The sequence below is a fragment of the Talpa occidentalis genome, unplaced genomic scaffold, assembly GCF_014898055.3.
Source record: "Talpa occidentalis isolate TD23 unplaced genomic scaffold, MPIMG_talOcc4v2.1 talOcc4.4, whole genome shotgun sequence".
In the NCBI taxonomy this organism is placed as follows: Eukaryota; Metazoa; Chordata; class Mammalia; order Eulipotyphla; family Talpidae; genus Talpa; species Talpa occidentalis.
In genome coordinates this window covers 134327127-134355013 of record NW_023604295.1, presented here as the reverse complement: position 1 = coordinate 134355013, position 27887 = coordinate 134327127, and the positions used below count along the sequence as shown (strand labels likewise).

The following is a 27887-nucleotide window of genomic DNA, read 5'->3' as shown; positions in this document are numbered from 1 at the left end:
TTTAAAAGGTTTGAATGTATGTCAACTAATATTCCAGCAGATGATTTGTATTTATGTCCAATTCCTTCACATAGAAATACCTGAATGGATACATCTGAAAAGTTATAAACCCTTACTCCTAAATCATATACAGTATTACAGACCAGTGTTACCTCAATTAAAAAAAGATACCATTTAAATGATTTTTTTTTTTAAAATCTGAATGATTCAAGTGGGGTTGCACATTCTTTGAATAAGGTTGTATTATTACTGCCACTTCATTTTAAAAGATTGCATGCTCAGGTAAACATCTACAAAATAGAGTTGTGCGTGAACCCTAAGTCATCTGCTCTTCCCATTCCCTAAGAGTAAGCCTATTAATAATTCAGTGTTTTTTGTGTTTTGTTTTGTTTTTTACTGTTTTTACTGTGCTTATATGGCACAAACATACATAGAGCTTCTAACAGGATGTATAACTTCTAAAAATAAGTGGCATCATATGCTTATTTTTTGCATCTTATTCTTTTCACTTTATAGCTCATGGTTTTCTTTCCCTGTTACTCCTATTGATGTACCTTATTCCCTACACCTTTCTTGTAACAACTGCAGTGTATTCTACTGTATGCATTATATGGCTCTGTCATGATTTGTTTAATGAGTTTTCTATTTTGGATACTGAAGTGGTTTTTAGTATTTCAGTGTTAACAGATAATGTAGCGTTGAATAAACTTGTACTAGTGTTTCTTTCTATATATGAATGTAATTGTTAGACTAAAGGGAATGAGAGTTCCTGTGTTTCACACACTTTCCAACTGTGATTTATAAGTTCATTTAAGAGTTTATAGGGTATAAATTTATCTGGTGATTCTGTGTACTTGATTACGGTCCCTATTTCTGCCTCACCTGCATGATCTGATTTTAATTGCAGTAGGACTTTGATCCTCTTTAGTTTCTCACATAGCTTTAAGGAGCTCCGAAACACAAATATTTGTTTTATGAATGGATGAAAAATAACCTGTAAGTGCAAACGTTTAAAATCTGTCAAAGTAAGCAAGTTGGTTTAAAAACGCCAGGTTTCATATTATTTTGAATGTCTTCCATGAAAGATGAGAGTAAATTAGTATATTTACTCTTTATCCCTACTAACTGATTTTTATACATTTTGATATGTTAAGAATAATTATCTTATGTTCTAAAATTATAATTCTAAAGTTTTTTGGCCTTTGTTCTGTTTTTAGACAGATTTAGTTCTTATGTCTAGTTCAATTTTAATGTAAAGGAGACTGTATTTTGTTGTTTTTTTTTTTTTTTTTAAGTTTATTCATTGGTGTGATAAGGGTGGTGTCCTATATTTCTGTATCCCTAGCATCTTGTGCAAAGTGTCTGGCACATAGCTGGGATTCAGATGTTGAATGATTGAATAAACCCAAAATAGATTAATATTTCCTTTATGGAGAAAAGATTTTTTTGTTAAACTTAAATTGTAAGAAGTATTTATTCCCTAAATAAATAAATACTTTTAGGTGGATAACATTACAGAGCTCATGTACTAAAGTTCAAACATTTTGCTTCCTTGATTGTTTCCCTATCCCTTTCACTGCTCTTGTTAAGCCTTCTCTGTCTCCTTTTGTCTGTCTTTTTGTTAATTAAAGCTTTGCTTTTTGATACATGCATATGGTACAAAATTCAAGTGTTACTTGACAGTAAAAAGTTTGCCTTCTATTTCTGTCTTCAAACCACTTATTTTCTTTTTCTAGGGTTTACTATTATCATTGTCTTGTGTTTCCTTCCAGAATATTCTAAACATTAGCAAGCATACATAAATGATAACATACTGCTTGTGATTTTTTGCTTTTTGTTTCTTAAGCTACACAAATGGTAATGTCCTATACATGTTTTATAAAAATAGTGGATTGTACAGTTTCCACATTATAATTTCTCACAAGTATATTTGTTTTTTGTTTTTTTTTTTAAACTTTTTTTTTAAATTTTTTTTTTATAGAGGCATGTTTTTATTTATTTATTTGTTTGTTTGTTTTGTTTATACATGCACTGGGTACAGTCAGAAGCGCGGGAGGGTGAGAGAATTCACCAGAGCCAGAGTGGGGAGCAGAGCAGGCAGAAGGACCAAAGTACACTGCTGAGGGGAGCAGCGGGCGGCAGGAGAGGTCTGCGCGCCATGTGGGACCCTCCTCCGGTGGCCGGGGAGCAGCCGGGGATAGAACCTGCGCCGCAGAGGCCGCGGGCAGCTTCGCAACCCAGCGCTCAACCGCTGCGCCACCGGGGAGGACCCCTCTCACAAGTATATTTGGATGATCTTTCCGTATCAACCATAAAGAATCATATAGATTCTTTTTTTTTTTTTTTTTTTTAATTTTATAGAGGCATGTTTATTTATTTATTTGTTTGTTTGTTTTTTGTTTATACAAGCACTGGGTACAGTCAGAAGCACGGGAGGGTGAGAGAATTCACCAGAGCCAGAGCGGGGAGCAGAGCAGGCAGAAGGACCGAAGTACACTGCTGAGGGGAGCAGCGGGCGGCAGGAGAGGTCTGCGCTCCATGTGGGACCCTCCTCTGGTGGCTGGGGAGCAGCCGGGGATCGAACCAGCGCCGCGGAGGCCTCGGGCAGGTTCGCAACCCAGCGCTCAACTGCTGCGCCACCGGGGAGGCCCAAGAATCATATAGATTCTTAATTATCTTCATGATGTAGGTTCCCAATTCATGGCATATTAGAAGCACTTTATCAGAGGTGATGTGAGTACTATGAATAACAAGAATATCCCCAGAGGGGGTAAGAAATAAATACTGCTGGGAATAAGGTTGTAAGCACAGGGTAGTAAGCAAAGGGTGAACTAGGAAAAGTCTCCTTTGAATTGCAATAGTCTCTAGTAAGTAGTGGTTTAGTAATTGTTAGATGTGTTGTAGGCTACTCTTGCTTACTTAGCTGAAGGTTTAGCAGTAGAGATAGGGTTAGACATCTGTCTAGTCCTGTCTACCTATGAGAAAAGTGTCTTTCTCTGTGGACAAAGATGCCTTGGTCTTCATTTTGCTCACATGATTTATTATTTTCTTTTTTTTTAAAGATTTATTTATTTATGTATACAAGAGATGGGGTGTAGGCCAGAGGTGGGGGGCAGTGAGAGGATTCACCAGAGACATAGTGGGGTACTGAACAGGCAGATCTACTGAAATACACTGCTGAGGAGAGCAATGGACGAGATAGGAGAGGTCTGCTGCGCCATGTGGTTTGCTCCCTGGCCGGGGATCGAACACATGCTGCAGTGGCTGATAATAGCTTCATGGTAGCAAGACTTAACCCCTTGTGCTGCCAAGGAGGCCCTTCATTTATAATTTTAAAAAGTAAAATCAAAGAAACTCTGAGAGAATAGAGACAATCTTATATATACTTGAATCCTCCGATTTCATTACAGCATTTTTTACTATAGTTGTCTAAAAAGAATTAGTGAATAAAATGAGACCAAAAGTAATAGTCAGTTGAAAAGTAAGATAACCCATCTCTGACAACTTGGTGGTAAAACATGATTTAATAGATGCCATTTAAGGACTATCTGTTAAATGAAATGTGTGTCTGCATTTTGTGTGTGTTCCAGAGATATTTAGACCAGTGTGGACACTCCTAACCAGTAGGATGATATGTTCTCAGTAGAAAAATCATTAATGGTAAAATTGTCTTTTAACCTAAGTTACTATATAATCTCTCTGACCACAAAACCTTGACTTTACACACCTCTGAGTGTGTTTCTGTTTTTCATTTAATAGAACACAGTTAAGTGTTACTCTTTAGTAAGCCTTTAAGTATCCTTTGATTTGGCTATGCTTTTGATTTTAAAGATGAGTGTAATGTTTATATTTTATAGAAAATGGCTCTCTCTATATAGTGATGGATTACTGTGAAGGAGGGGATCTGTTTAAACGAATAAATGCTCAGAAAGGCATTTTGTTTCAAGAGGATCAGGTGAGTTATCCTTTAAGAGATTGACTCTTACTCCATAATACTCTTGAAAAGTAGTTCAGTATTTTTTTATATATGTATTTATTTGTAGCTACAAATGTTAATTGTAATTATTAAGACAGTTTGATATCATATTCTAGCATTTTGTCATATTTCTATGCTGATTAGCTTCTACCTAAGTTCCATTCCCCATCTGATTTCCTATTGTAATAATATTGTTATGTATATACACATATACACATTGTGTTTTATGTGTATATGTATACATATATATGTATTCAACATAGAACCACGTGTATAATTTCATTATTCATTATAATTGATCTGTCTGTATCCTTTTAATCTGGTTTACTACTTCCAAAATACCAGGTCAGTACTACCAAAATACCAGGTAATATTTTCCTAAAATGTGGTTTGGCCAGATATGTCCATCTCAATATGTCTTGCATTGGCAACTGCACTAAGTCTAATCTTTGCTTAGATTTCAAAGATCTCTAAAACATGACTCTTCTAATTGTTTTAGTTGTACTAACTCTTTAGTTACTAACTAGTGACTCATTTTTTTCTCTAGCCTTTAATGTATACCCTTTTTTATTTATTTAGTAGATATTTATTGAAGTTTTATTTTGTGTTTGGCACTGGGACATATGTTTATACATTTTATTCTCCTGTGTAGTTATTCTATTTCTTTCATTCTGGTGCTATCTTCCTACCAACTCTCTGTTACTAGTATTCTACCCTTATTTTATTTATTTATTTTTTTAAAAGATTATTTATTTATACAAGAACCGGGGTACAGGCCAGATGTGCAGGAGGTGAGAGGATTCACGAGAGACAGAGCAGGGAACAGAACAGGCAGACTGACAAAATACACTGCTTAGGGGAGCAGCGGGTGAGACAGGAGAGATCCACCGTGCCATGTGGGACCCTCGCTGGCCAACCGGGATCGAACTGGTGCTGCAGAGGCTGCAGACAGCTTCACAGCGCTGTGCTCAACTGCCTGCACACCAGGGGAGGCCCTCTACCCTTATTTTAAAGCTCAGCAAAACTTCCAAGTTTTTCTTTAAATTTTGCATAACTAATCTTACATGATCTTTTCCATTTCTAATTCCTATTGCATTTCTCTTTATCGCCCATTCTTAATTTTAATTGCATGCATTTACATAGAGAGATGGAGGGAACATTGTGCTAGGATTTTTTTTTAATTCTCATAACCCCATGAATTATTGTAGTTTTCTTTAATAGACAAGAAAGCTAAGAGACATTAAGTAACTTGCACAAAATTCATATAGTTGTTTGAATCTGCTTCTAATACTAAAGTTCAAAAGACTTTCTTTTCGCGAACTTACATTATGAAAGTATTAGAAAATTCAGAATCGGAAAGTCTTCTTTCCCCACTGTTCCCTCCCCGAGGTTGCCACTGTTTTCAGTTTGATGTATTCTTCCACTTTATTTTTCATACTTGCATATGTACATAAATTACATCAAGACCCATTTTCAGAAATGGGATATTATGTATGCCATATATAATATGCAATTTATCTTGATTATCATTACACATCAGTCCATTCAGTTACATTAGTTTTATTTTTTTTTTAAGATTTATTTATTTATGTATACAAGAACTAGGATACAGACCAGAGGCTTGAGGGGTGAGAGGATTCACCAGAGACAGAGTAGGGAACAGAACAGGCAGATCGACTGAATACACTGCTGAGGGCAGCAGCAGGCGAGACAGGAGAGGTCTGCTGCGCCATGTAGGTTGCTCCCTGGCAGGGGATCGAACTCATGCTGCAGTGGCTGCAGATAGCTTCATAGGTCTCATCTTAATCCCTTGTGCCACCAGGGAGGCCCCATTCAGTTCCATTAGTTTTAATAGCTACATTATATTCCATTCCAGCAAAGCCCATGCTTTGCTTTGCTTTTTTTTTTTTTTTTTAAACTCTTTGTATTCCATTCCTTCTCAGAGCATTATCTCTTTAGTTTACTTATTCATCTTCCTCAATAGTAATTGACAAGAGCTGGCAAAAAATGTCTTGTGAGTCAAACTCAGCTGTTTGTGTTTGTAACCAAAATTTTATTAAAACACACTTACACTAGGAGAAAAAAAAACACACACACTTATTTGTTAGCATTTATTCCGTGGCTGTTCTTATGCTAGAGTGCTAAAGTTGAATTGAGATAGATGATCTGGCCTGCAAAGCCTAAAATATTTACAAAGTAAATTTACTAACTCCAATCTATGAGCGCTTTCAGTAATTTTTTTGCCAGCTCCTGTACCTATCAGGAACATGGTTGGTGCTACCTGCATTTTATCAAATTATAAAGGAGTACAGGTATGGGAGATATGGTAGTGGTTGAACCCTATCTGTAAAATGAGGCATAGGTGATTTCTATGATGTTTTCCAGCTCTGCAGGTAGACTGTATAACAGTAAGACTCCCCTGACATTAATTTTCACTTTCTTTCGTACCTTTGCCTGACTTCAACCTGCTTGAATTAATTGGTATTTTCAGTGTACATATTGCTGTTATAAAACATGTTTATTTATTGATATTTGTTTATAAGTGTATTTCTATCACCATATGAACTTAAACTCACTTTAAGTTTAAACTCATTTCTCCACTTACAGTGCCTTATGTAAATGTGGAACAAAAGCTTCATGTTTACTGTCGTACTCTAAATATCTATTGAATTGAATTGAGAAACTTGTTTTTATAAAGACTATAAATTTAAAAAGATTATATTATTTTCAAATAATATGTAATGTTTGTTCTTTTTTGAAAATAGTACTGAAATAAGAGTAAAAAGTTAAAATTTCACTCTTCTTTGGAAGTTTCTATATTCTGATTTATAAGAAATGCTTCCATATCAGTCTCTCACATTTTTTAAAAGTTAGCATGTGCCCTTCATATAATGTGGCAGTTGTATGACTATCTACTTAATGTTAGTGAGTACAAATTAAAAATAAACTCAAAGCTTAAATTCTTTTTAAGGATTTAGTTCCCCTCAACCCACATATTTCTGAATCCTTTTCGGGGTCAAAAGAAATGACATACTTGCTTTTTCCCCCACTAGATTTTGGATTGGTTTGTGCAGATATGCTTGGCTCTGAAACATGTACATGATAGAAAAATTCTTCATCGAGACATAAAATCGCAGGTATGTTTATTCTGTCACTAGTAACTGTTATATAGATGGGTATGTATATGGAGCCAGCATAGTCTTAGGCCAAACATTTTTAATCTTATTCAGTCTACTTTAGATAATCTGTCTTCTCCCTTCACTGTCTCCCCTTTACTTAGTCCTAGAATTCCTCTTCATCTTGTCTTAGATATCCTTCCTACTTCCTTTATTTGCCTCTTTCTTGGTTTACTGACTCATTATGATAAAAAAGTAAAAAATTGGTGTGTAGATGGTGTATTTTTTGAGATTTTAATATCTGAATATGACTTTTCCATTCTCTTAATGATAATTTGGATATAAACTTCCAGGTTGTTGGAAGTGTATAACTATTTTTTAGAGAATTTTGAAGATACTGCTCATTTATCTTTTGGCATCTATTTTGGAATTTAAGGCCATTATGATTTCTTATCCTTGATTTTTTTCCCCCTCTGGAAGGTTTTAGGGCATTCCGTCTTCATTGTTGTGACATTTTACTTCCTTGTTCATTTCTGAAACTTTTGCATTGGTGAGGTTCAATTTTTACTATTGATCTGAGAATGTATATTTCCTGTAAAAAATATTTAATAATGTTTTTTCAAATGTTATTTCTCTATCACTTCCTTTATGGCCATCTGTAGTATTTTCTAGTATGTGTTAGAGCTTCTTAATCTATCCCTTTGTGTTTCTTAATTGTTTTTTCATACTTTATCTCTTGTCTCTCAGTTGCATTTTAGACTCCTCAATCTTTTTAGTTAACTAATCCCTTTTAATTTTATATAAACTAGTGCTTATCTCTCTGTTTTTTATCATTCAAGATAGTCTTTCATATACACCAGTTCTTATTTTTGATTTGTCATAATGTCTTATTCTTTTTCAGTGGATAATTTTACCTCTACAATTTTCTAACGTTCGTTTTCTAAATTATGTTTAATAAGGTAACATTGACTTACAACACTGTATATGCCTTCGGGGTATAGGCTTACACCTCTACAATTGTTTATCATAATGGTGCAATTGTTTATCATTACGGTTCTTCCACTTAATCCATTTACCCTCTCACCCTATTTGGCTCCCCACCTCTCACCTTCAGTTCTATAGTCAGATTTCTAGTGTTTGTTTTGTTTTTATTAGTTCCTTTGCTTTATTTCTTTTATTCCACATATGAGTGAATCATCTGGTATTTGTCTTCACCCTTCTGACTTATTTTGCTTAGCGTAGTCCCCTCCAGTTCCTCACATACTGTGGGAAATGGCAAGATTTTATCTTATTTTTTTAATAGCTAAGTGGTATTCCACAGTGTATATAAACATATCTTTATCCACTCATCTGTCCTTGGGCATTTAGGTAGTTTTTATAACTTAGCTATTGTAAATAGTGCTGCAATAAACACAGGAGTGCATATATCCCTTTGAATTAGTGTTTTTGTATTCTTTGGGTCCATACTTTTTTGTTCCTCTGACTCTCTGACTTTCTAATACCTAATCTCATTTCACTTACTCCATCTTACTCCATCCCAGTCAGTGCAATCTTTAGCTGTGAGCCTATGCTAATATGAAATTTAATTTGTGTTATCACACAAACTCTTGGTTCACTGTTTCATATAGGGTTGTAGTTCTGTTTTTATAAAGTGAAACAGTTGGATAAATCATTGGAAAATTTTGAGGTTAAATTTTACATTTAAGCTATTTATTCAATAGAATTTTTCGGCAGGTTGTTTTTCGTTGTTGGGGAAGAACATCTGGATTCTTTTTTTTTTTTAAAGCTTTATTGACTTTTTTACACACAATAAAACTACCCACCTAAAGTTGTACAGTTCAGTGATTTTTAATATGTTCACAGAGTTGGGAAATCATCACTACTCTCTAATTACAGAACATTTTTACCACTCCCAAAAGAAACCTTATACCCATTAACAGTCAGTTCTTCCCCTGCACTCCCCTCACCTTTAGACCGCAGAAATCACAAATTTATTTTTTGGCTCTATGGATTTGTCTATTCTGGACTTTTTATATTAATGGAATCTTAAAATATGTGTCTTTACCTATTTTTAAATAGGATTATTTGTCTTTTATTATTGTTGACTTGTAGGAATTCTTTATTCTGGATACAAATTCTTTCTCAGATACATGATTTGCAGATATTTTATACAATTCTATGAGTACTCTGTTCAGTACTTGATGGTGTTCTTTGATGCATAAAAGTTTTCAGTTTTGATCAAGTCTATTTTATCTGTTTTTTCATTTTTTTTCTTGGCTTTTGGTGTCATATCTAAGAAACTATTGACTAATCCAATAGCATGAAAATTAATCCTTCAGTTTTTCTTTAGTTTATAATAAAGCTATAAACTAGAAAAATAAAACTTCTCACAGTTAGGTTTGGAATCCATTTTAAGTTCATTTTTTGGCATGGTATGAAATAGGAATCTTTATTCATTCTCTTGCTGATGGATATCTGGTTTTTAACAGTATTTTTATGAAAAAAAAGTTGCCAACACAATAGTGGACTGTAACAGTGTTTCTGGATTTTTTCCCACTTTCTTTCATAGAACATATTTTTAACCAAAGATGGGACAGTACAACTTGGAGATTTTGGAATTGCTAGAGTTCTTAATAGGTAACATATCAATTTTAAGCTTTATTCACTAAAAATTTAATCCATGATGTTGTGTATGTCATGATTTATAATATCTTTAGGTATCTTAAGCTTCTCCAATAATTCTCTTTTTGATCTAGTACTGTAGAACTGGCTCGAACTTACATAGGAACCCCATACTACTTGTCACCTGAAATCTGTGAAAACAAACCTTACAATAATAAAAGGTATTTAAAACGATATTCATTACACAATATGTTACCTTTGTCTCTGTTATACTATATTAACCAACCTTCAGGATACTATTCTAAAATATGTAATGAACATATGTAAACATATAAATATGTATTTGTATATTTGCATTTTTGAAAATACATGAGGAGAATTGTAAAGAAGTGAAAGGAATGATAGACAGAGTTCTTTATCTTGCTAAAGTAACCATAGAATCACTTTGTTATTTAAGACGTAATTAGAAATCAAGTGCTTTCTTTGATATTTTTAGCGGTAATAGTAATTTCCTATTGAATTGTAATAATTATTATTAGTTATTATTGATTAAATACTTAATACACGCCAGGCACTGTTTTGAATGTTTTTTATGTATTGATTATTTTAATTTTCACAGTAATTTTATGAACTGTAGGTATTAATCATTCCTCCTTTCCTTACAGAAGCCAAACTAGAGAGAAGTAAAATGACTTCAGAGTTTCAGCCATTTAGCTCCCAAATCTGAATTCCTAATCACTGTGCTGTTTTTATGACTAACAGATTGTATAATAGGTTACCCTTTATTTTCTCCCATTCCTTGCAATTGAATAATCTCAACCAAGAAACATTGGTCTGAATTTTGAAAAATTCAGAAGCTAAAAGAAGTAGATAGAGGGAAGCATGTGTTCACAATTGCTCTCCCTTCCTCCCCAGCCCCCCCCTTTTTTAAGGATTGGGAGGAAGCTGTATCAAACCTGAGCAGCAGAAGCAAAGAATGTCATTGTAGCATTGTATTTTAAAAAATAAGTTTAATTACAATGATCAATCTAGTTCATAAACTGTATTACATTGAATATTCTTTTTTTTTTTTTTAATTTTGCAGGTACATGTTTGCTCTTCCATATGTGTGCATGTTTATTAGTGGGTATTTTAAAGGATTAACATTTTCTTTGAGCTAAAATAATTTTACATTTTAATGCAATTTCTGTACTTTATTGATAATTCAACTATAAAAAATACTTCAGGAATGGATTTAATCATCCTTTGAACAATTTTATATAAAATAAATTGTAGGAAAAAGTCTTTAAAAATATATGAATTAGAATCATCAATTATGCTTTGAAATTCTTATTTTTCTAAATTTATTTTATTTCTCGGATCATGAGTTTAATGTTTTTGTTCATACTGTCGTTTGTAGCACATACAAGTTCCTAAATAGCTTAATTTCATTTTCACTTTTTTTCCCAGATCAATTTTAATATGAAATAGATTTGGGGGTTACAAATTTATGTCAGTTTGGGTAAAAATAACCTTAGGATTTCAAGAATATTTAATTCTCTTCTATAAATTCAGCTTTCAGAATCAGTGGTTTTTACTTTTCTTGATCACTAGAGAAAGTCTTTTTGTTATGAAAATGTGTATTTTAAGATAAACAAGGGGAAAAGACCATGTATAAAGAAGATAGTGTAAATATGTTTTTTTTTTTTTTTTTTAAGATTTATTTATTTATTTATACAAGCACTGGGTACAGTCAGAAGTGCGGGAGGGTGAGAGAATTCACCAGAGCCAGAGTGCGGAACAGAACAGGCAGAATGGACTGAAATACACTGCTGAGGGGAGCAGTGGGCGTGGCAGGAGAGGTCTGCTCGCCATGTGGGACAATCGAACCGGCGCTGCAGAGGCTGCGGGCAGCTTCGCAGCCCAGCGCTCAACCGCTGCGTCACCAGGGGAGGCCCTGTAACTATGTTCTTAAAAGTAGAATAAAATTAATACATACCATAATTTTGATTAGATCTCACAGGCTTATTTCAGATTTAATTTTAAAAATTAATATTTTCTTCATGTTAATTTGAGCAGTATTTTGCTTTACATATTTTTAAAGGTTATTTTGCAAATAAAGCAGTATGACTTGCAAAATAAAATAAATGGAATATCTATGAAATTTCCTAATTTCATTCTTTTAAATATTAAATTTCCTTATTGAAACTTTAATTATTGAGGAAACCATTAATTTTCTAATGTGGGGTAGCTACTTTTGACATTTGGCTTGTTTAAATTTTAAATTTTAAAGGATGTTCTTTATGAAACATTTTTTCAAAAGCATTTTCATGCTGCTTTTGTTTCCTTTATATTAAAAGCTTTTAATTCTGATTCTTAGAGAAAATTTCTCACTTTTTTCTTTTCTAGTGACATTTGGGCTCTGGGGTGTGTCCTTTATGAGATGTGTACACTTAAACATGCAGTAAGTAGAAATTTCTGACATTTTAAAAATTATGTCAGAAAGTGACTATAGTATTTTTTTTAAGAAGTCATATGTCATCTTTCAGATGGCCCTATTGTACTAGAAATTCACTGCCATATAAGAAATGTTCTCATATTTTCTAAAGTATAAATTGAAATTGATTTTCCCTTAACAGATATTATATATTATATATGCATGTCATATATTTGTTATTATGCCATACTTTTCCCAGAAAATTATTTCTAGGTTAAACTCAAATTTGAATTTGGTATTTTAGCTTAGCAAATTTTTTTCCAAAAAGAAATCTTTAGATTTTTAAATTGCCTCTCCTGTTTTTTTTTTTTTTGTTTTTAACTTTAGTTAGAATATATTGTATTTAATCATAAAATACAGATTTCCATTATATGGCTTGTATTCCACCTTTGTAATATTTGCCATTTTGCTGATTCCATGGCTTTTTGAAAGCATCACATACTTAAAAATAATAACAATGAGCAGTGTTTAAAAGGAAAGTAATTAATACTTTTTAAAATTATGTTTTCCCAAATACTTTTAGTTCTATGGTAATATTTTGTTCTATTTACTTCAATAGGAAGATAGGTCTTAACTGATGACCACTAAATTTGTTTTACCATCTTGATTATTGTCGTTTTATAAAATCTTTGTTCTAAGACCTAAATTCATTCTTTTAATATTTTGAATAAGTAAAAAGTAATCTTATAGCAAGTCATAAAATTTTATGAGGACTCATACTCTCTTTTAAATGTTTGTTTATAACCTAATGAACCTTGCTCTAGAGTACATATGCTGATCAAAATATTTGAAGAGGATTGTATTTTTCTTTTGTATTGATAGGAAAAGAACTATTTCTCATTGTTATTCCCACTTTCAATTTGTATATTTCATAATGTTAATCTGTTTTCTGGGTTTTAGTTTGAAGCTGGCAATATGAAAAATCTGGTACTGAAGATAATATCTGGATCTTTTCCACCTGTATCTTTGCATTATTCTTCTGATCTCCGCAGTTTGCTCTCTCAGTTATTTAAAAGAAATCCTAGGGCTAGACCATCAGTCAACTCCATATTGCAGAAAGTTTTTATGGCCAAACGCATTGAGAAGTTTCTCTCACCTCAGGTATGTTTTTTCACTTTTGAAGTTAGGTTATTGTGCATTATGAGGACATAATCTCCTGTTTTGAGGAGAGCTTATCAGAACCTTGGGGGAATGAAGTGCCTTTTTCAGAATGCACTGGAGTCACCTTCACTTCCATTTTATATAATACTTCCCCTTCCTATTTGCTTTCCATTTGTGGCCTGTAGGGAGGGAAACATTGCTCCATGTGTCTCCTCTTAATACCTAATACTTCATTTTTGGCACTTTTGATTCCTAAATGTGTAATAATAGATCTCCCTCAACCCTCCATCAAGCAAATCTATAATACCACTCTTTACCTGGAGAAAGCATCAGATCCAGCAGGTTAAGGATGCTCTTTCACAAGGTTGTTCCCATTTCAGTTACCAGTCACAAGAGGAGGTTGTCATGTGTGTTTCTGATTCACCAACTATAAATGAGAGGTTCCTGTGACCTTTTCCTTTGGTTTGATTAATTGCTAGGGCAGCTTATGCAACCCAGAGAAATATTTCCTTATTATTTAATAGCTTATAATAAAGGATAGAGATATATGAAGAAACATACAGGGCAAGTTCTGAAAGGATCTCAAACACAGGAGCTTTTGTCCCACATGGAACTTGGGCTTGCCACTCTTTTTTTTTCCCAAACATTTTTTTTTTTTTAAAGATTATTTATTTATACAAGCACTGGGTACAGTCAGAAGCCTGGGAGGGTGAGAGAATTCACCAGAGCCAGAGCGGGGAACAGAACAGGCAGACTTGACGAAATATACTGCTGAGGGGAGCAGCGGACGTGGCAGGAGAGGTCTGTGGTGCCATGTGGGACACTCACCCGGCAGCCGGGGATCAAACCGGCGCTGCAGAGGCTGTGGGCAGCTTCGCAGCCCAGCACTCAACCTCTGTACCACCAGGGGAGGCCCGGGCTTGCCACTCTTCTGGCATATTTACCAACTAGAAGGTCACCAAACCCCATCCATTTTGCTTGTATATATGGGTTTCATTGGGTGATTGATTACATATTTAATTAAATCGTTGGCCTTTAGCTATTGATTCAACCTCCAACCCCTTCTCCTGGAGGGTAGGAGAGTGGGACAGGAAGTTCCAGTCCTCTGATCACATGTTTGTTTTCCCTGGCAAAACCAGCCTCCATCATTAAGGACTTCCCAAAAGTCATCTTGCTAGCATAAACTCAGGTGTGATTGCTAGGGACTCATTATGAATAAGAAAAGACACCTTTATGTTCTTACCATATAGAAAATTCTGAGGATTTTAGTTGCTATATGCCAGGAATGGGACAAAGATCAAGTATATATTTTTCTTACTGTAAATCACAACATCATAACATCATAGAAACATTCCTTATTCTCTTGGGCTTCTGTTGTTTTCCAGTTTTTCTTTATTGTGGTAAAATATGCATAACTTAAAATTTATCACCTTAACTGTTTTTATACAGTTCAGTGGTATTGAATATTTTCATAATGTTGCGCAGCCATCTCCGTCATCTACCTCTGTAACTCATTTCATCTTGTAAAACAAACTTTATACCCATTAACCAATAACTCTTCCTCTCCCCTGCTCCCTTGGTAACCAGCCACCTTTCAACTTTGTCTTCCTGGGTTTCTAACTGTAAAACTATCAAATTATTCTGTGCCTCGCTTTCCTTACCTCTGAACAATGAGATTATAAATATATGTACATCATGAGGTTATTAGGTTGTTTAAACATGATAATGCATGTAAAGCACTTAATGTCTCGCATACCATAAGTGCTCAGTATATTTAAAATATTCAGTATTGTATCGCTTTATTATACTAATACACATTGTTGTCATTATAATTCAAGTGATTTGATAGAAAATGATTGGAAACTATTACTCTATGAACATTTTATATGTATGTATAATAAATTGTTGACTCATGGTTTTTCTTCTGGTCCTTGACTATCAGTACAAAACAAATATTTGTTGAATGAATTAAAATTTAATTTACAGGACTTTAAAAAATCAGTATCAAATCAGTTAGCTTAAGTTATTGATATAAATATTATCACCTGAAACTGAAATTATTTTATGTTTTGTTACCCTTTGTTTATTTAAATGATCACTATTTAATTCTATAAATTAGCTACAATCACACTTTATTTTATTTATGTAAAAATCATACGTTTATTATTTATGTACACTTGAGAGGAGATAGACATGTCTTATCCTCTAACTTTACAGAGCATTCATGTGAACAAGTAATCTTCAGAGAACAGATAATGAATTAAACTGTTACCACTAGGAGTACACATTAGTAATCCTGTAAGCCAATTAAAAATCGTAGGTTAAAGTTACTTGTGTAAGACATAGCTACAGTCTCTTAAATGTGGGTGTCTTACAAGACTCCTTTGTTATAGCGTATTCCAGGACATTTTTATGATGCTATGTACTGTTGTTATTTTGGCAACTACTGAAGAAGAATGAATGAGTTCATTTAGTCTTGCTGAGGTTTCATTCCCCCATACCAGCAGTTAGGACATATAGTCTCAAGACTAAAGCTCTGGAATTCAGCTAGCCAGCAAAAAAAGAAAATATTCAAGCATGATTTATTTATTTATTTATTTTTTTTTTAGAGGCATGTTTTATTTATTTATTATTTTGTTTGTTTGTTTGTTTTGTTTATACATGCACTGGGTACAGTCAGAAGCGCGGGAGGGTGAGAGAATTCACCAGAGCCAGAGCGGGGAGCAGAGCAGGCAGAAGGACCGAAGTGCACTGCTGAGGGGAGCAGTGGGCGGCAGGAGAGGTCTGCGCGCCATGTGGGACCCTCCTCTGGTGGCCGGGGAGCAGCCGGGGATCGAACCGGCGCCGCAGAGGCCGCGGGCAGCTTCGCAACCCAGCGCTCAACCGCTGTGCCACCGGGGAGGCCCCAAGCATGATTTAAATAAAAGTTAATGGAAAATGAGAAGGGCAGAAATTTATTAACAAATGGAATATTTGACATTGCATGTTTAGTATATACATGACCCTTGTTGCTACTTAAGTACCACTTAGATTTCATTCTTTTAAAAAACCTTTATCTGTTGTTCTTGAGATTTATTTTCTGCTTATACCACTTGTTCAGTATTCTAATTAAAAAGTCTTTAATACATTTTTTAAGATTTTAACTTTGAAACAATTTATGAACTTTACTACAATGTATGAGCTATTATTCCTACTATCACTATAATATACTATACAGTTTCTTTTTAGTCCCTAAATTCTCTTTGTCCCAGCCAAAGTAAATAGATCTCGTTCTCAGTATTGCACACTCTGGACCTGTCTTCTTGGATCGAATATTAAAGGTTCCTCCAGATAGGAGGTAGTTTTGTTAAATAGCTAAGATACAGAACAAGGAGACTGTGCATGAGGCCTTGTGTGATGTAATATGTTAATTTGAGAAGTAAATTTATCTAGAAAAGTAATAGAAATAATTGGTAAGGTGGTGGATGGAGTTAGCATCAGAGGGATTCAGTGAATGGATTACTGGGATTTCATTAGTACAGTTAATTTGGCAGTATAGTTGAGACTGAAAAGGGAAAAGAATGTTTTATAATTAATGGTAGAATTTTGGAAATTTAACATCTTTTCTAACATTTTTTTCTTTCATTCTAAGCTTATCGCAGAAGAATTTTGTCAAAAAACATTTTCCAAGTTTGGAGCACAGCCAGGTAAATGAAATTTAATATGAGACCTTTCATGTATTTGAAATAATCAATATGCCAATTATACTATTGATATATGTAAATGTAATAAGGTGAGATAGTAGTAGAGTAAGTTTAATCCAGGGGAAATGCATTTTAGATTTTTTAATGATATATGACAATATACAAGATGATAATTAATAACAAAATTTCCATTTCTTGCCTGCCTTAAATGAAATCTGTCTTGAAATCTATTTTTATCAAATGCTTAGATGATATTCTGAGAAAATTGTAATAGGATGTTACATGCTCTAATTAAGTATAGATCTGTGTTTTTTTTTTTTTTAAGATTTATTTATTTACATAAGCACTGGGTACAGTCAGAAGTGCGGGAGGGTGAGAGAATTCACCAGAGCCAGAGGGGAGAGCAGAGCAGGCAGACGAAGTACACTGCTGAGGGGAGCAGCGGGCAGCAGGAGAGGTCTGCGCGCCATGTGGAACCCTCACCCTGCAGCCTAGGGATCGAACCGGCACTGCAGAGGCTGCGGGCAGCTTCGCAACCCAGCACTCAACCACTGCGCCACCGGGGAGGCCCTTAAGTGTAGATCTTTATGTAAAATATTCTTCTTTGAGAAATACTTTATAGCTTTAAATTTTTTTTTAAGATTTATTTATTTATTTATACAAGCACTGTGTACAGTCAGAAGCACGGGAGGGTAAGAGAATCCACCAGACCCAGAGCAGGGAGCAGAACAGCCAGACTGATGAAATACACTGCAGAGGGAAGCAGCGGGTGGCAGGAGAGGTCTTCGCGCCATATGGGATCCTCGCCGGCTGGGGATCGAAACGGCGCTGCAGAGGCTGCTGGCAGCTTTGCAGCCCAGTGCTCAACCGCTGTGCCACCAGGGGAGGCCCCATAGCTTTAAATTTTTTTAAAGTAAATTAATGTAAAGTCAGGTACTTTACCAGGGAAGATTTTCTTTTAAATTTACTCCACAACTGTCAGATTTCTGTAGGATTGTTTTTGGCGTTAGGTATGATATATATGTATATACCTATCAATATATCTGTGTGAGTATAGGACATTATATATTTTCTGCATAAATGACTTCAAAATGAATTTATAAAATCAGTGGAAGTTATTGAAGGTTCAAGAGTATATTATTTTTCAAACAATGCTTTGCATATTCTATCCCATTTTGAGTTTGACTATTAATAAAATAAATATAAAGACTTTTAAACTCATCCTCTCAGTGTGTAGAGACTGTCTAGGAAATCAGCTCACTCTAAACAAAATTCACAAGAGACAGACTGTGATGGATTCAGCATATCTCTCCTGGCATGAGAAGTCAAATCTTAATCAAAAGCCTCACTGTCTGAAAGTTTCCTGTGTCAGCACATTCTGCCACATGGATAAGCCTACAGAGGAATTAGAAAGTTATTTTGTTCAAACAGGCAATGCATGAAGGAAATGTATAACAGCACAAGGCTGGAGTAGGGTAGTATTGCTGAAGGGCCTACACATACTTCCCATTTAAGCTTTGCCCTACCTGTCACTGAGCCTGAGAAATGCTTTAAAAGTCAGATAAGCCATTCTTCCTCCTCTCTGGAAAGTATGTGGGAACTTTTTGTATTTGTCTCTTGGTCCTCTTCATTTTTATGCTTTTGTGCCTCCTGCCCCTTTTCTGACATATACAGTATTTCTTTAGTTCTGTTAACACATTTAGTGAGATTACAATATGATCTTACACCTGAATTCTTAAAGGGAAATTTTTTTTCTCACATTTCCTGGTTCCTGTCAGGATACTGTTGGAACATGTATTTGGAACACCTTACTCTGTCATACTGTATTTCTTATCTTCAACACAAATTACTTATGATTTGCTAAACTGGCAATCAAATTTTAAGAACTGACCTTAATATCTTATGGTGAACGATCAGTGGAATATTTTTTCTCCTTTCACCTCATAAAAAGGAAGAATACTTAATGGAGGAAATTGATTTAAATTAATATATAGCACATGATAAAAAAAAAACTAAACTGGACTTTTTCTCTTTGAAACCTCAAAGAGAAAGAATGCAAGCTACTACTCAGGCAGTGTGCTCTTCCCTTTCCTGTTTTGATCCTGCTTCCCTTTCCCCTGCTGCAGAATGTCTCTGGTTTATAGTTGCCTACTGGTTTTGATAATTATTATAATTACTTTTTTTTCCCCTGATCCTTTTTTGGGATCCTCTACATTCCTCCTATAAGTGAAACCATCCGGTGTTTTTCTTTTTCTTTCTGGCTTATGTCACTGAGCATGATCCCTTCCAGCTCCATCCATGTTGCTGCGAATGGCATGAGTTATCTTTTTTGACTGCTGAGTAATGTTCTAGTGTTATATTGAGACACAGGGCAAGCTAGGATTATTAGGTAGTTTTAGGGACAGTGCAGGAGGGGACCTCTGAAGAATTAAGGGAGGCTTCAGAGATAAGGACAACCAAGGGAGTGTAACCAATTCCACTGGGAAAAACAAACATCCCAGGACCATTGTTCACAAAATGGGAAAAACAAACACTCCAGGACCACGGACAATATCCAGGATGGTCCTAGTTTTCTTTAGGTGATAAAGATAAAGTGTGGAGATGCTCTCCCGGAAGACTAGACCATAAAAATAAAGATGTAACAAATGGGGAAAGACAGACCTGTTAGATAAGGAATGTGAAGATCCCCCACTCAGTAGCAAATTAAGTGAAACAGCCGAAAACTGACCAATCACAAAGAGACTGGTGGAGCTTTAGAATAATCAGGGAAAGAAAGTATATATTCCCTGAGACACGACTCCACTTTGGCTTCCTTGCCCCTCCCAGGCCTGGTTCCCTGGCCTGGGAGTCCCACTTTATTTCTGTTCTTTTTCTCCTCAGTAAACTTTTTCTTTCTCTAAACGAACCTGCCTCTTCTCGCTTGCTTGCCTGAGCGTCTGCGAAGTTCCTGTTGCGGCTTCGTGAGACACCAACCCATGGGGGTCTAGTGGCTGGGGCTCAGCGCTGCCCCTGCAGCCTGGGATCCGTTCCTGGCTGGGAGACTAGGCCTGACAATTCCGGTATCAATATGTACCACATGTTCTTAATCCAGTCCTCTGTTTTTGGGCATTTGGGTTGTGTCCAGTAGCTTATCTATTCTAAATGGTGCTGCAATAAACATAGGGGTGCAGGTGTTCTTTTGAATTAATGTTTTTGTGTCCTTTGGGTAGATACCTAAGAGTGGAATTGCTGGATCATATGGAAGCTCCATTTTTAGCATTTTGAGGAACCTCCAAATAGCTTTCCATAGTGGTTGGACTAGTTTGCATTCCTGCCAGCAGTGTAGGAAAGTTCCTTTTCTCCACATCATTGCCAACAATTGTTGCTAGTTTTTTTTAATATGTGCCATTCTCACTGGTATGAGATGGTATCTCATTGTCATTTTAATTTGCATTCCCTGATAACCAGTGATGTTGAACTTTTTTTCATATGCCTGTTGGCCAATTGCATATCCTCTTTGGAGAAGTGTCTTTTTAGCTCCTCTGTCCATTTTTTGACTGGGTTTTTTACTTTGTTTTTTGCTGAGTTTAGTCAGCTCTTAGTAGATCTTTGTGATCAGTCCCTTATCATTACTATTGTGTGCAAAATTTTCTCCCAATCAGTTGGGTGTCTCTTTGTTTTGGTTAATGTCTCTTTTGATGTAGTCCCATCTGTTTATCCCTTTCTTCTCTATCTTTGCTTTGGGTGATATGTCTTTAAAGATGTTACTGAGGTGTATGTCATGTAGTGTTTCATCTGTATTTTCTCCGTGAAATATTCTTTTAAAAATTTATTTTTTAACGGTGGAGAACTATGGTATAAAGAACTATTGGTTGTGGGAGGGGTGAGGAGAGGAAGGACTAGAGTCAAAATAAGGGGGGGGTGCAATTGTATGGGGAATATAACCATAATGAAAATACATACATTGTGTAAAGATGAAAAATGATATAAGAATTATATAAAATAAAATATTTAAAAAAAAACAAAATTCTGACAGATTGTGAAATAAAATGACCTCACCAAAAAATAAATAAATAAATAAATAAAAATTTATTTTTAAAAACTATTTTGAGATATAATTTATATACCATTCAGTTTACCTGCTTAAAGTCTACAATTCAGTGTTCTTTATTATATTTCCATATATGTGCATTTACCCACATTCAATTTAAGGGGTGTCCTTTTTTTAGTATGAGAAATTTCAGAATTTTAGAGCAGCATGATTTCTTTCAAAAAGTGGTATAAGTGTAAAATAGTTATGAAAGCCTGTGTTCTGGAGTGAATGTTTAATGAAAAGTTTCACGTTAAATGCTGTCGGTGATTGTGAAATTGAAAAAACTGCTATCTTGGAGAGTTTTGAAAGTTTTATTATAAAGAATTCTGGAAAAAATTCTTTGTCTCTTTTCATGTAGCTAAAAGACCAGCTTCAGGACTAAGTGTGGCTTCTGTTGGATCTGCTCAGAAAATTACAAAGCCTGCTGCTAAGTATGGAGTATCTTTAATAAATAAGAAACATGGAGATAAAAAGTTACATGAAAAGAAACCACTCCAAAAACATAAACAGGTATGATGACCATATACAAACTGTGTTTTAGTAATGTTATAGGGCAGCCCCGATATTGAACGGGTTCCTGGCTGTGGGTCCTCACCTGCGCACTTACAAGGGACTTATTAATACTCCACTACAGGCACACACAAAAGGTTAATAAAAGGTTTATTTACAAGGGAAAAGGAAAATGTACAACTTAGGGAGAAAATAGGGAAATAAAGTCTTTAATGCGTCCTACCCAATCCGACGACCTGGAAACCCAAAGTCACTCTCACAGCTGGCCAGACTCTGCGAGCTGGTGGAGAGCCAAAATGGGGGGTCCCTCAAAGCCCACGTGTCTGCCTTTTGTATCAACCTGGCTGCTTAACCCCACCCTCAGGTCCCAGCTACCTTCCCTTTGGTGGTGATGGGATTTGGAGATGGTCTTTGGCTTTGGCCTGGGGTGGGGGTGGAGTCCACAAAGCCTGTATGAAATTAGCTTTAGGATATCCTTTTCCCCCTAACAGTAACAAATTCAATTCAGTCACCCTGACAGTCCTAGGATGGTTTTTATTAAGTTACTAAGAACATTGCTGTTCTCGCCACACCATATTCTAAAACTAAGAAGTCTTATAGAAGTCATAGAGAAACATCTAGTAGATATATTACATAAGGTAATTGGGGCACAAAGAAAGTAATGTTGTAAATAAAATCACTTTTGAACAATCTGGGTAGAGCCATTTCATTGTATGCAAAAAAAAGTTAATATCTATGATATAATTGATAAAAATATGAGAAATTTTTGTATTTGAGAATCCACAGTCAGATATATCAATACCATGATACTGGAAGGAATGTTATCATGTGGTGTAATCTATCATATTTCAGATGAAAAAAATTAAGGCCTGTGGCATTTACATGTCATGTTCAAGAATACAGTGTTCATTATAGGAATTTGACTTTTTCCTTAATGTCAGTGGTAATGGCTGCATGCCTAGGTATATGCATACACATATACATACATGCCTGCTTCGGCTTATGTTTGTGCATACACTGCTGAAAGATAAACTTCACAGTAGGAATTATAGTCAGTTTGGTTAAAATCTGTTACTTGATTACTCCTCCTTCATAAAACGTATTTTTTACTTGAGGTCAGAGTGTTACATTCTTCAGATTTTCTTCCTACTTGAGTAATAGTTTTTCTCAGTCTTCTTTGCAAGCTCCTCTTAATGTCCCTGACCTCCAAATGCTGAAACACTCAAGAATTTGGTCCTTTGATTTCTCTCTTCATGTATCGTACTCTACAATAGCATTTGTAAACGGCAACAAATTTATATCTCCAGCCTGGACTCCTTTTCTAAAGTACAGACGCATATCTGTCAACATCTGTAACTGAACTTCTAATAGGCATCTCAAAACTCAACTCCTGATTCTACCTTTTTCTCAAATTGATCTTCTTTATTTCAGTAAATGAAAACTTCACCCTTCCATTTGTTCTTAAAAACTTTTGGAGTCATAATTGACTATTTATTGTTTCTATCACCACTTTAGTCCTGACCACCCTTATTTTTTAAAAATTTTTTTTAAAGATTTATTTATTTTTTATATAAGAACCAAGGTACAGACCAGATGCGTGGGAGGGTGAGAGGATTCACCAGAGACAGAGCGGGGAACAGAACAGGCAGACTGACTGAAAGACAATGCTGAGGGGAGCAGCGGGAGAGACAGGAGAGGTCTGCCTCGCCATGTGGGTTTCTCCCTGGCCGGCTGGGAATAGAACTCGTGCTACAGAGGCTGCAGATTGCTTCAAGTGCAGTGCTTAAACCCCTTGCACCACTAGGGAGGCCCTTTTTTTTTTTTTTCCCAGAAAATCATCTTTTATATTCAAATTCATGACGACTTTGGAAATTTTCAGTTTTCAATCTTGAAAGCATTATGCTAAGTTAAAGAAGTCAATCATAAGAAATTTATAAGGAAATCTATAACTATTTGTCATTTTCAGCTGCAAAAATACAATATAATATGTATTATTATCAAAATGTTTTTATATGTCAAGCATACATTAAAATATTTATATTTCTTAAAAGGTTGGTTTGCTCCAGTTCTGTAATTTTTTTTTAAAGGACTCTACTTAAACAAAGGAGTGGTTGATAATTAAGCCACCAGAGGGAGCTCCATGAATATGTTTCAGTACTTGGCATACCACCCCCTGAAATTTTGAAAAAGAAATAGAAAACAGAACATTTTTCTTAGTATTGATATTTTCTCTTTTTCTCTAATGTGTAGAAATAGTGTTCTAAAAATAACCTGTGTTATCCCACAGGTGCAGCTTGGTATTTTTTATTTCACAAATACCTTGAGAATCTTATATGTAAAGCAATATGGAACATAGAAAGATAAGTGTAAATTTTACTTCATTTAACTTACCTGAGAGGTATCTTAGTTAAACATTCTTGTCTTGTTTCACATTATTTTGTAATCTATTTAGCAGCTGTTTAAAGCTGGTCCATATAACCTGTGGAAGTTGTCAAAATATATAATGCAGGGCTTTATGTCCAGAAATTATTATTCAATAACTCTAACATTTTTTGGAAAAAACAGCTTTTTGAGATAGTCACATACTATAAAATTCACCCATTTAAAGTTTGGAATTAAATAGTATTTAATGTATTCACAAAGTTGTACAGTCATCACCACAGTCAACTTTAGAACATTTTCATCACCCCCAAAAGAAGTCCTTTTCCTGTTAGTAGTCTCCATTCTTCCCCCACCCCTATAGTCTTGAAGTTCAGTAATCTACTTGTGTCCATATAGAGATTTACTTGTTTGGTCCATTTCATATAAATGGAATCATACAATATGTGGTCTTTTGTGACTGCTTTACTTAGCATAATGCTTTCAACCTTGTATTTTGTATCCAAGTTGTACATGTACCCAGACTTCATTCCTTTTCATTGCCAAATACTCCTTTGTATGAAGGGACTATATATATATATTTTTTTAAAGATTTATTTATTTATTTATACAAGCACTGGGTACAGTCAGAAGCGCGGGAGGGTGAGAGAATTCACCAGAGCCAGAGCGGGGAGCAGAGCAGGCAGAAGGACCGAAGTACACTGCTGAGGGGAGCAGCAGGCACCAGGAGAGGTCTGCGCTCCATGTGGGGCCCTCCTCCCGTGGCCGGGGAGCAGCCGGGAATCGAACCAGCACTGCAGAGGCTGCGGGCAGCTTCGCAACCCAGCGTTCAACCGCTGTGCCACCAGGGAGGCCCAAGGGACTATATATTTTTTACAAAGCTCCTGGGTAACATTCTTTACTAGTTTCTATTTTGTATACATAGAACATATTTTGAAATGTTAAGTGTGTTTGTAATACTATGAAGAGCATTATCTACAATTGTATATTTTTCCTCCTTGTGTTTCTGTAATAGTGTCCCCAGAGCTCTCTTACCTGTTTTGAAGTTGCAAATGGCACTATAACTTTGGTGTTATGTGTAGTAAGATGTGTATTTATGTTGAATTGTGAAACTACTCCCAAAACTTATGTGGTATTGTGAATCAGTAGTAAATCAACAAAATTTTAATATATATATGTGTGTGTATATATCTTACTTTTTTTAAATACAGATCTTACTAATCAACAAAATTTAATTAAAAAAATCTGTCAGGCAATGGAAGGCTTCCAAGTGTTGCAATATTCTATTTCTATATCTTTCTGCTAATTTACTTTGTATCACTGTAAAAAAAAAAAAAAAGGAAAAAGGAAAAATGAAGATGGAGAAGTGTAGTAGACAGAGAATTCCAGAAACTGACCAATACGTGTATGTGAATTTACTACATGAATAATAGAGGCATTTCAAGCCAATGAGGGGAAAGATAAACCAGCCAGTAAATGGTTACAAAATAATTGGATTTTCTAGAGGAAGAAAAATTAGGTTCTTCTTCTTCCATGAACAAAAACTTATTCCAGATCTAAAAATAAAAATCCTAACTATAAATATTCAAAAATCTCATTGTAAACTTGTTCTTTTATAAAGATCTAAATATAAAAATTAAACTAAGTGGCAGAGTAAATATAATAATGAGGTCAGTTGCCTTCCTTAATAAAACAATATATATCATAAAGGAATAGACTGGCAGATTTAACTATATATAAGTTACGAATTTCTGTACAGTGAAATATATAGTAAGCAATTTAAAGACAGAATGGGAAAAATATTTGCAATATCTATAATAGATGTGGTCTTATTTTCCATAATTTACAAAAAGCTACTAAAATTGAAATACCCCCCAAATTAGATAATTAGTATATAAAAGAGAAAATATACATGTCTAATGTACTGGAACATATTCTTAGCCTTTCCAAGAAGCAGAAATTCAAGATATTATTAGTATCTTGAAATGATAATACCCAATATTTGTGAGATTTGGGAAAATGAGTACTTTGATGAGACCATAATTTGATGCAGCCTCTTGGAAGGATAGTTTTTCTCAGCGTTAGAATTTTTTTATTTTTACTCTAATTCTCTGTCTAAAAGTATTGCCCTTCTGAAAGACTTGCATACGGTACAAAGATGTCTGTACATGGAAGTTATTTACAGTATATAGAGAAAGAAAAATTTGCAACTGTTCCAGAGGAACGATTAAATAAATTAATTAAATTCTTGGTATGGAATATTGTTACTTGCTTATTACCACATTGTGGAAATGTCAGGGCACATTGTGAACATAAAAATCATTTCTGAATATAATAAAACATTATTACATTTATGTAAGAAACATGAAAAGCTTATATTCTATGTATATATAGTTATGTGTGTATTTAAGTTCATAGAACTATGTCTTTAATGATACTCAAGAAGATATTTCTGTGCTTACGTGTGCAGGTGGGAAGTGAAGTAGACTAACTTTTTACAATTGTTCAAATTTGATTTAGTGAGTATATATTGTGTAGTTAACTATTTTTTAGAAAAATTTATCTCTTCAATGTTTGATTTTCTAAATAACATTTATTTTCATAATATTAGAAAACTTAAAATTAACATCTATACTTGAGAACACAAATTTTTAGTTGATGACTGGAGAAGAATCCTTTTCTATAATTTCATTGAATTGAATGTTTCTCTTTGATTAACAAATAGCATTTCAAGCATTATACTGGGTCTTTCATTTTAGAGGTAATCTATTTTGTTTTTTTGGAGTTTTTTTACATCATTTTTCATTTTTGCACAACGTATGCATTTTCATCTTGGTTATAGTCCCCATACAATTCCCACGCCCCTTGTTTTGATCCTATTCCCTTCTTCTTCTACCCCCCTGTAGTGTGTCTCTGGTATACAGTTGCTTGTTGATTTTGATTTTTACTTTATTATAATTAGTCTTTTTCCTGGTCCCTTATGTAGGTTTTCTAAATTCCTGTTTAGTCCGTTTACATTTACAGTTAATGTTGATTGTTAGCGTCTGTATTTGCCTTTTTGTCTTTTCTGTGGTTTTACTTTTTGTCTGTTTTGTTCTTATTCATCCCTCTGTTGGATCCAGTTTTAGGACTTCTTATAGTATTTTTTGGAGTGGGGGTTTAGTCATGATGAAATTCAGGAGTTTCTGTTTGTCTGGGAAGATCCTTATTCTTTCTTCATAGAGGAAGGAAAGCTTTGCAGGATAAAGTATTCTCTTTTTTTTTTTTTTTTTTTGTGGGACCCTGCAGGTGGCCGGGGAACGAACCAGCGCTGCAGAGGCTGTGGGCAGCCTCATAGCCCAGCGCTCAACTGCTGCGCCACCAGGGGAGGCCCAGGATAAAGTATTCTTGATTGGCATTTGTTGGCTTGGAGTTTGTTGACTATGTCCATCCACTCTCTCCTTGCCAGTGGTGGTTCTTTGAAGGAGTCTGATGTCAGCCTGATTGGTTTCCTTTGTATGTTATCTCTTTCTTCCCCCTTGTCAGCTTCGTTATTTTTCCTTGTCTTGGATTCTTGGGAGATTTACTGTTATGTGTCTTGCTGTATTTTTCCTTTCATCATGGAAGTTCTTGTATGTCTATTTTCAGCTCCTCCTTCATGTTTGGGAAGTTCTCTTCAGTTATTTCCTTGAGTATTTTCTCTGTTCCTGTGTCTCTCTCCTCTCCTTCTGGGATCCCTATAACTTATATTTCCTTTCCTCATGGAGTCAGATAGTTCCCAAAGTCTTTCTTCATTTTCTGTCATACTTCTCTTACCTTTTCTGTGTTTTGGTTCTTTTTATTTCCATGTCTGTGAGAGTGCTTATTCGTTCTTCCATTTCATCTATTCTGCTTTCACTGCTTTTCCCAGAGTTTTTAGCTCCTCCATTAATCCTTTGATCTGCATTTCTTTCACTTCCCTCATTAAGGCCTC

At 34.9% G+C, this 27887-nt stretch overlaps 1 protein-coding gene across 4 annotated transcripts in view; it reads left to right on the top strand.

Annotated features, from left to right (window-relative positions):
• NEK1 (NIMA related kinase 1) overlaps positions 1-27887 on the top strand; it is a 139173-nt gene that overhangs the window by 42321 nt on the left and 68965 nt on the right. For all 4 annotated transcript variants that reach the window (XM_037526423.2, XM_037526422.2, XM_037526421.2 and 1 more), the window contains exons 4-11: positions 3858-3955; positions 7030-7113; positions 9662-9729; positions 9849-9935; positions 12103-12157; positions 13091-13291; positions 16923-16977; positions 21405-21556. In XM_037526423.2, coding sequence (XP_037382320.1) covers positions 3858-3955; positions 7030-7113; positions 9662-9729; positions 9849-9935; positions 12103-12157; positions 13091-13291; positions 16923-16977; positions 21405-21556 — 800 coding nt within the window. The remainder of the gene's footprint in view (positions 1-3857; positions 3956-7029; positions 7114-9661; positions 9730-9848; positions 9936-12102; positions 12158-13090; positions 13292-16922; positions 16978-21404; positions 21557-27887) is intronic.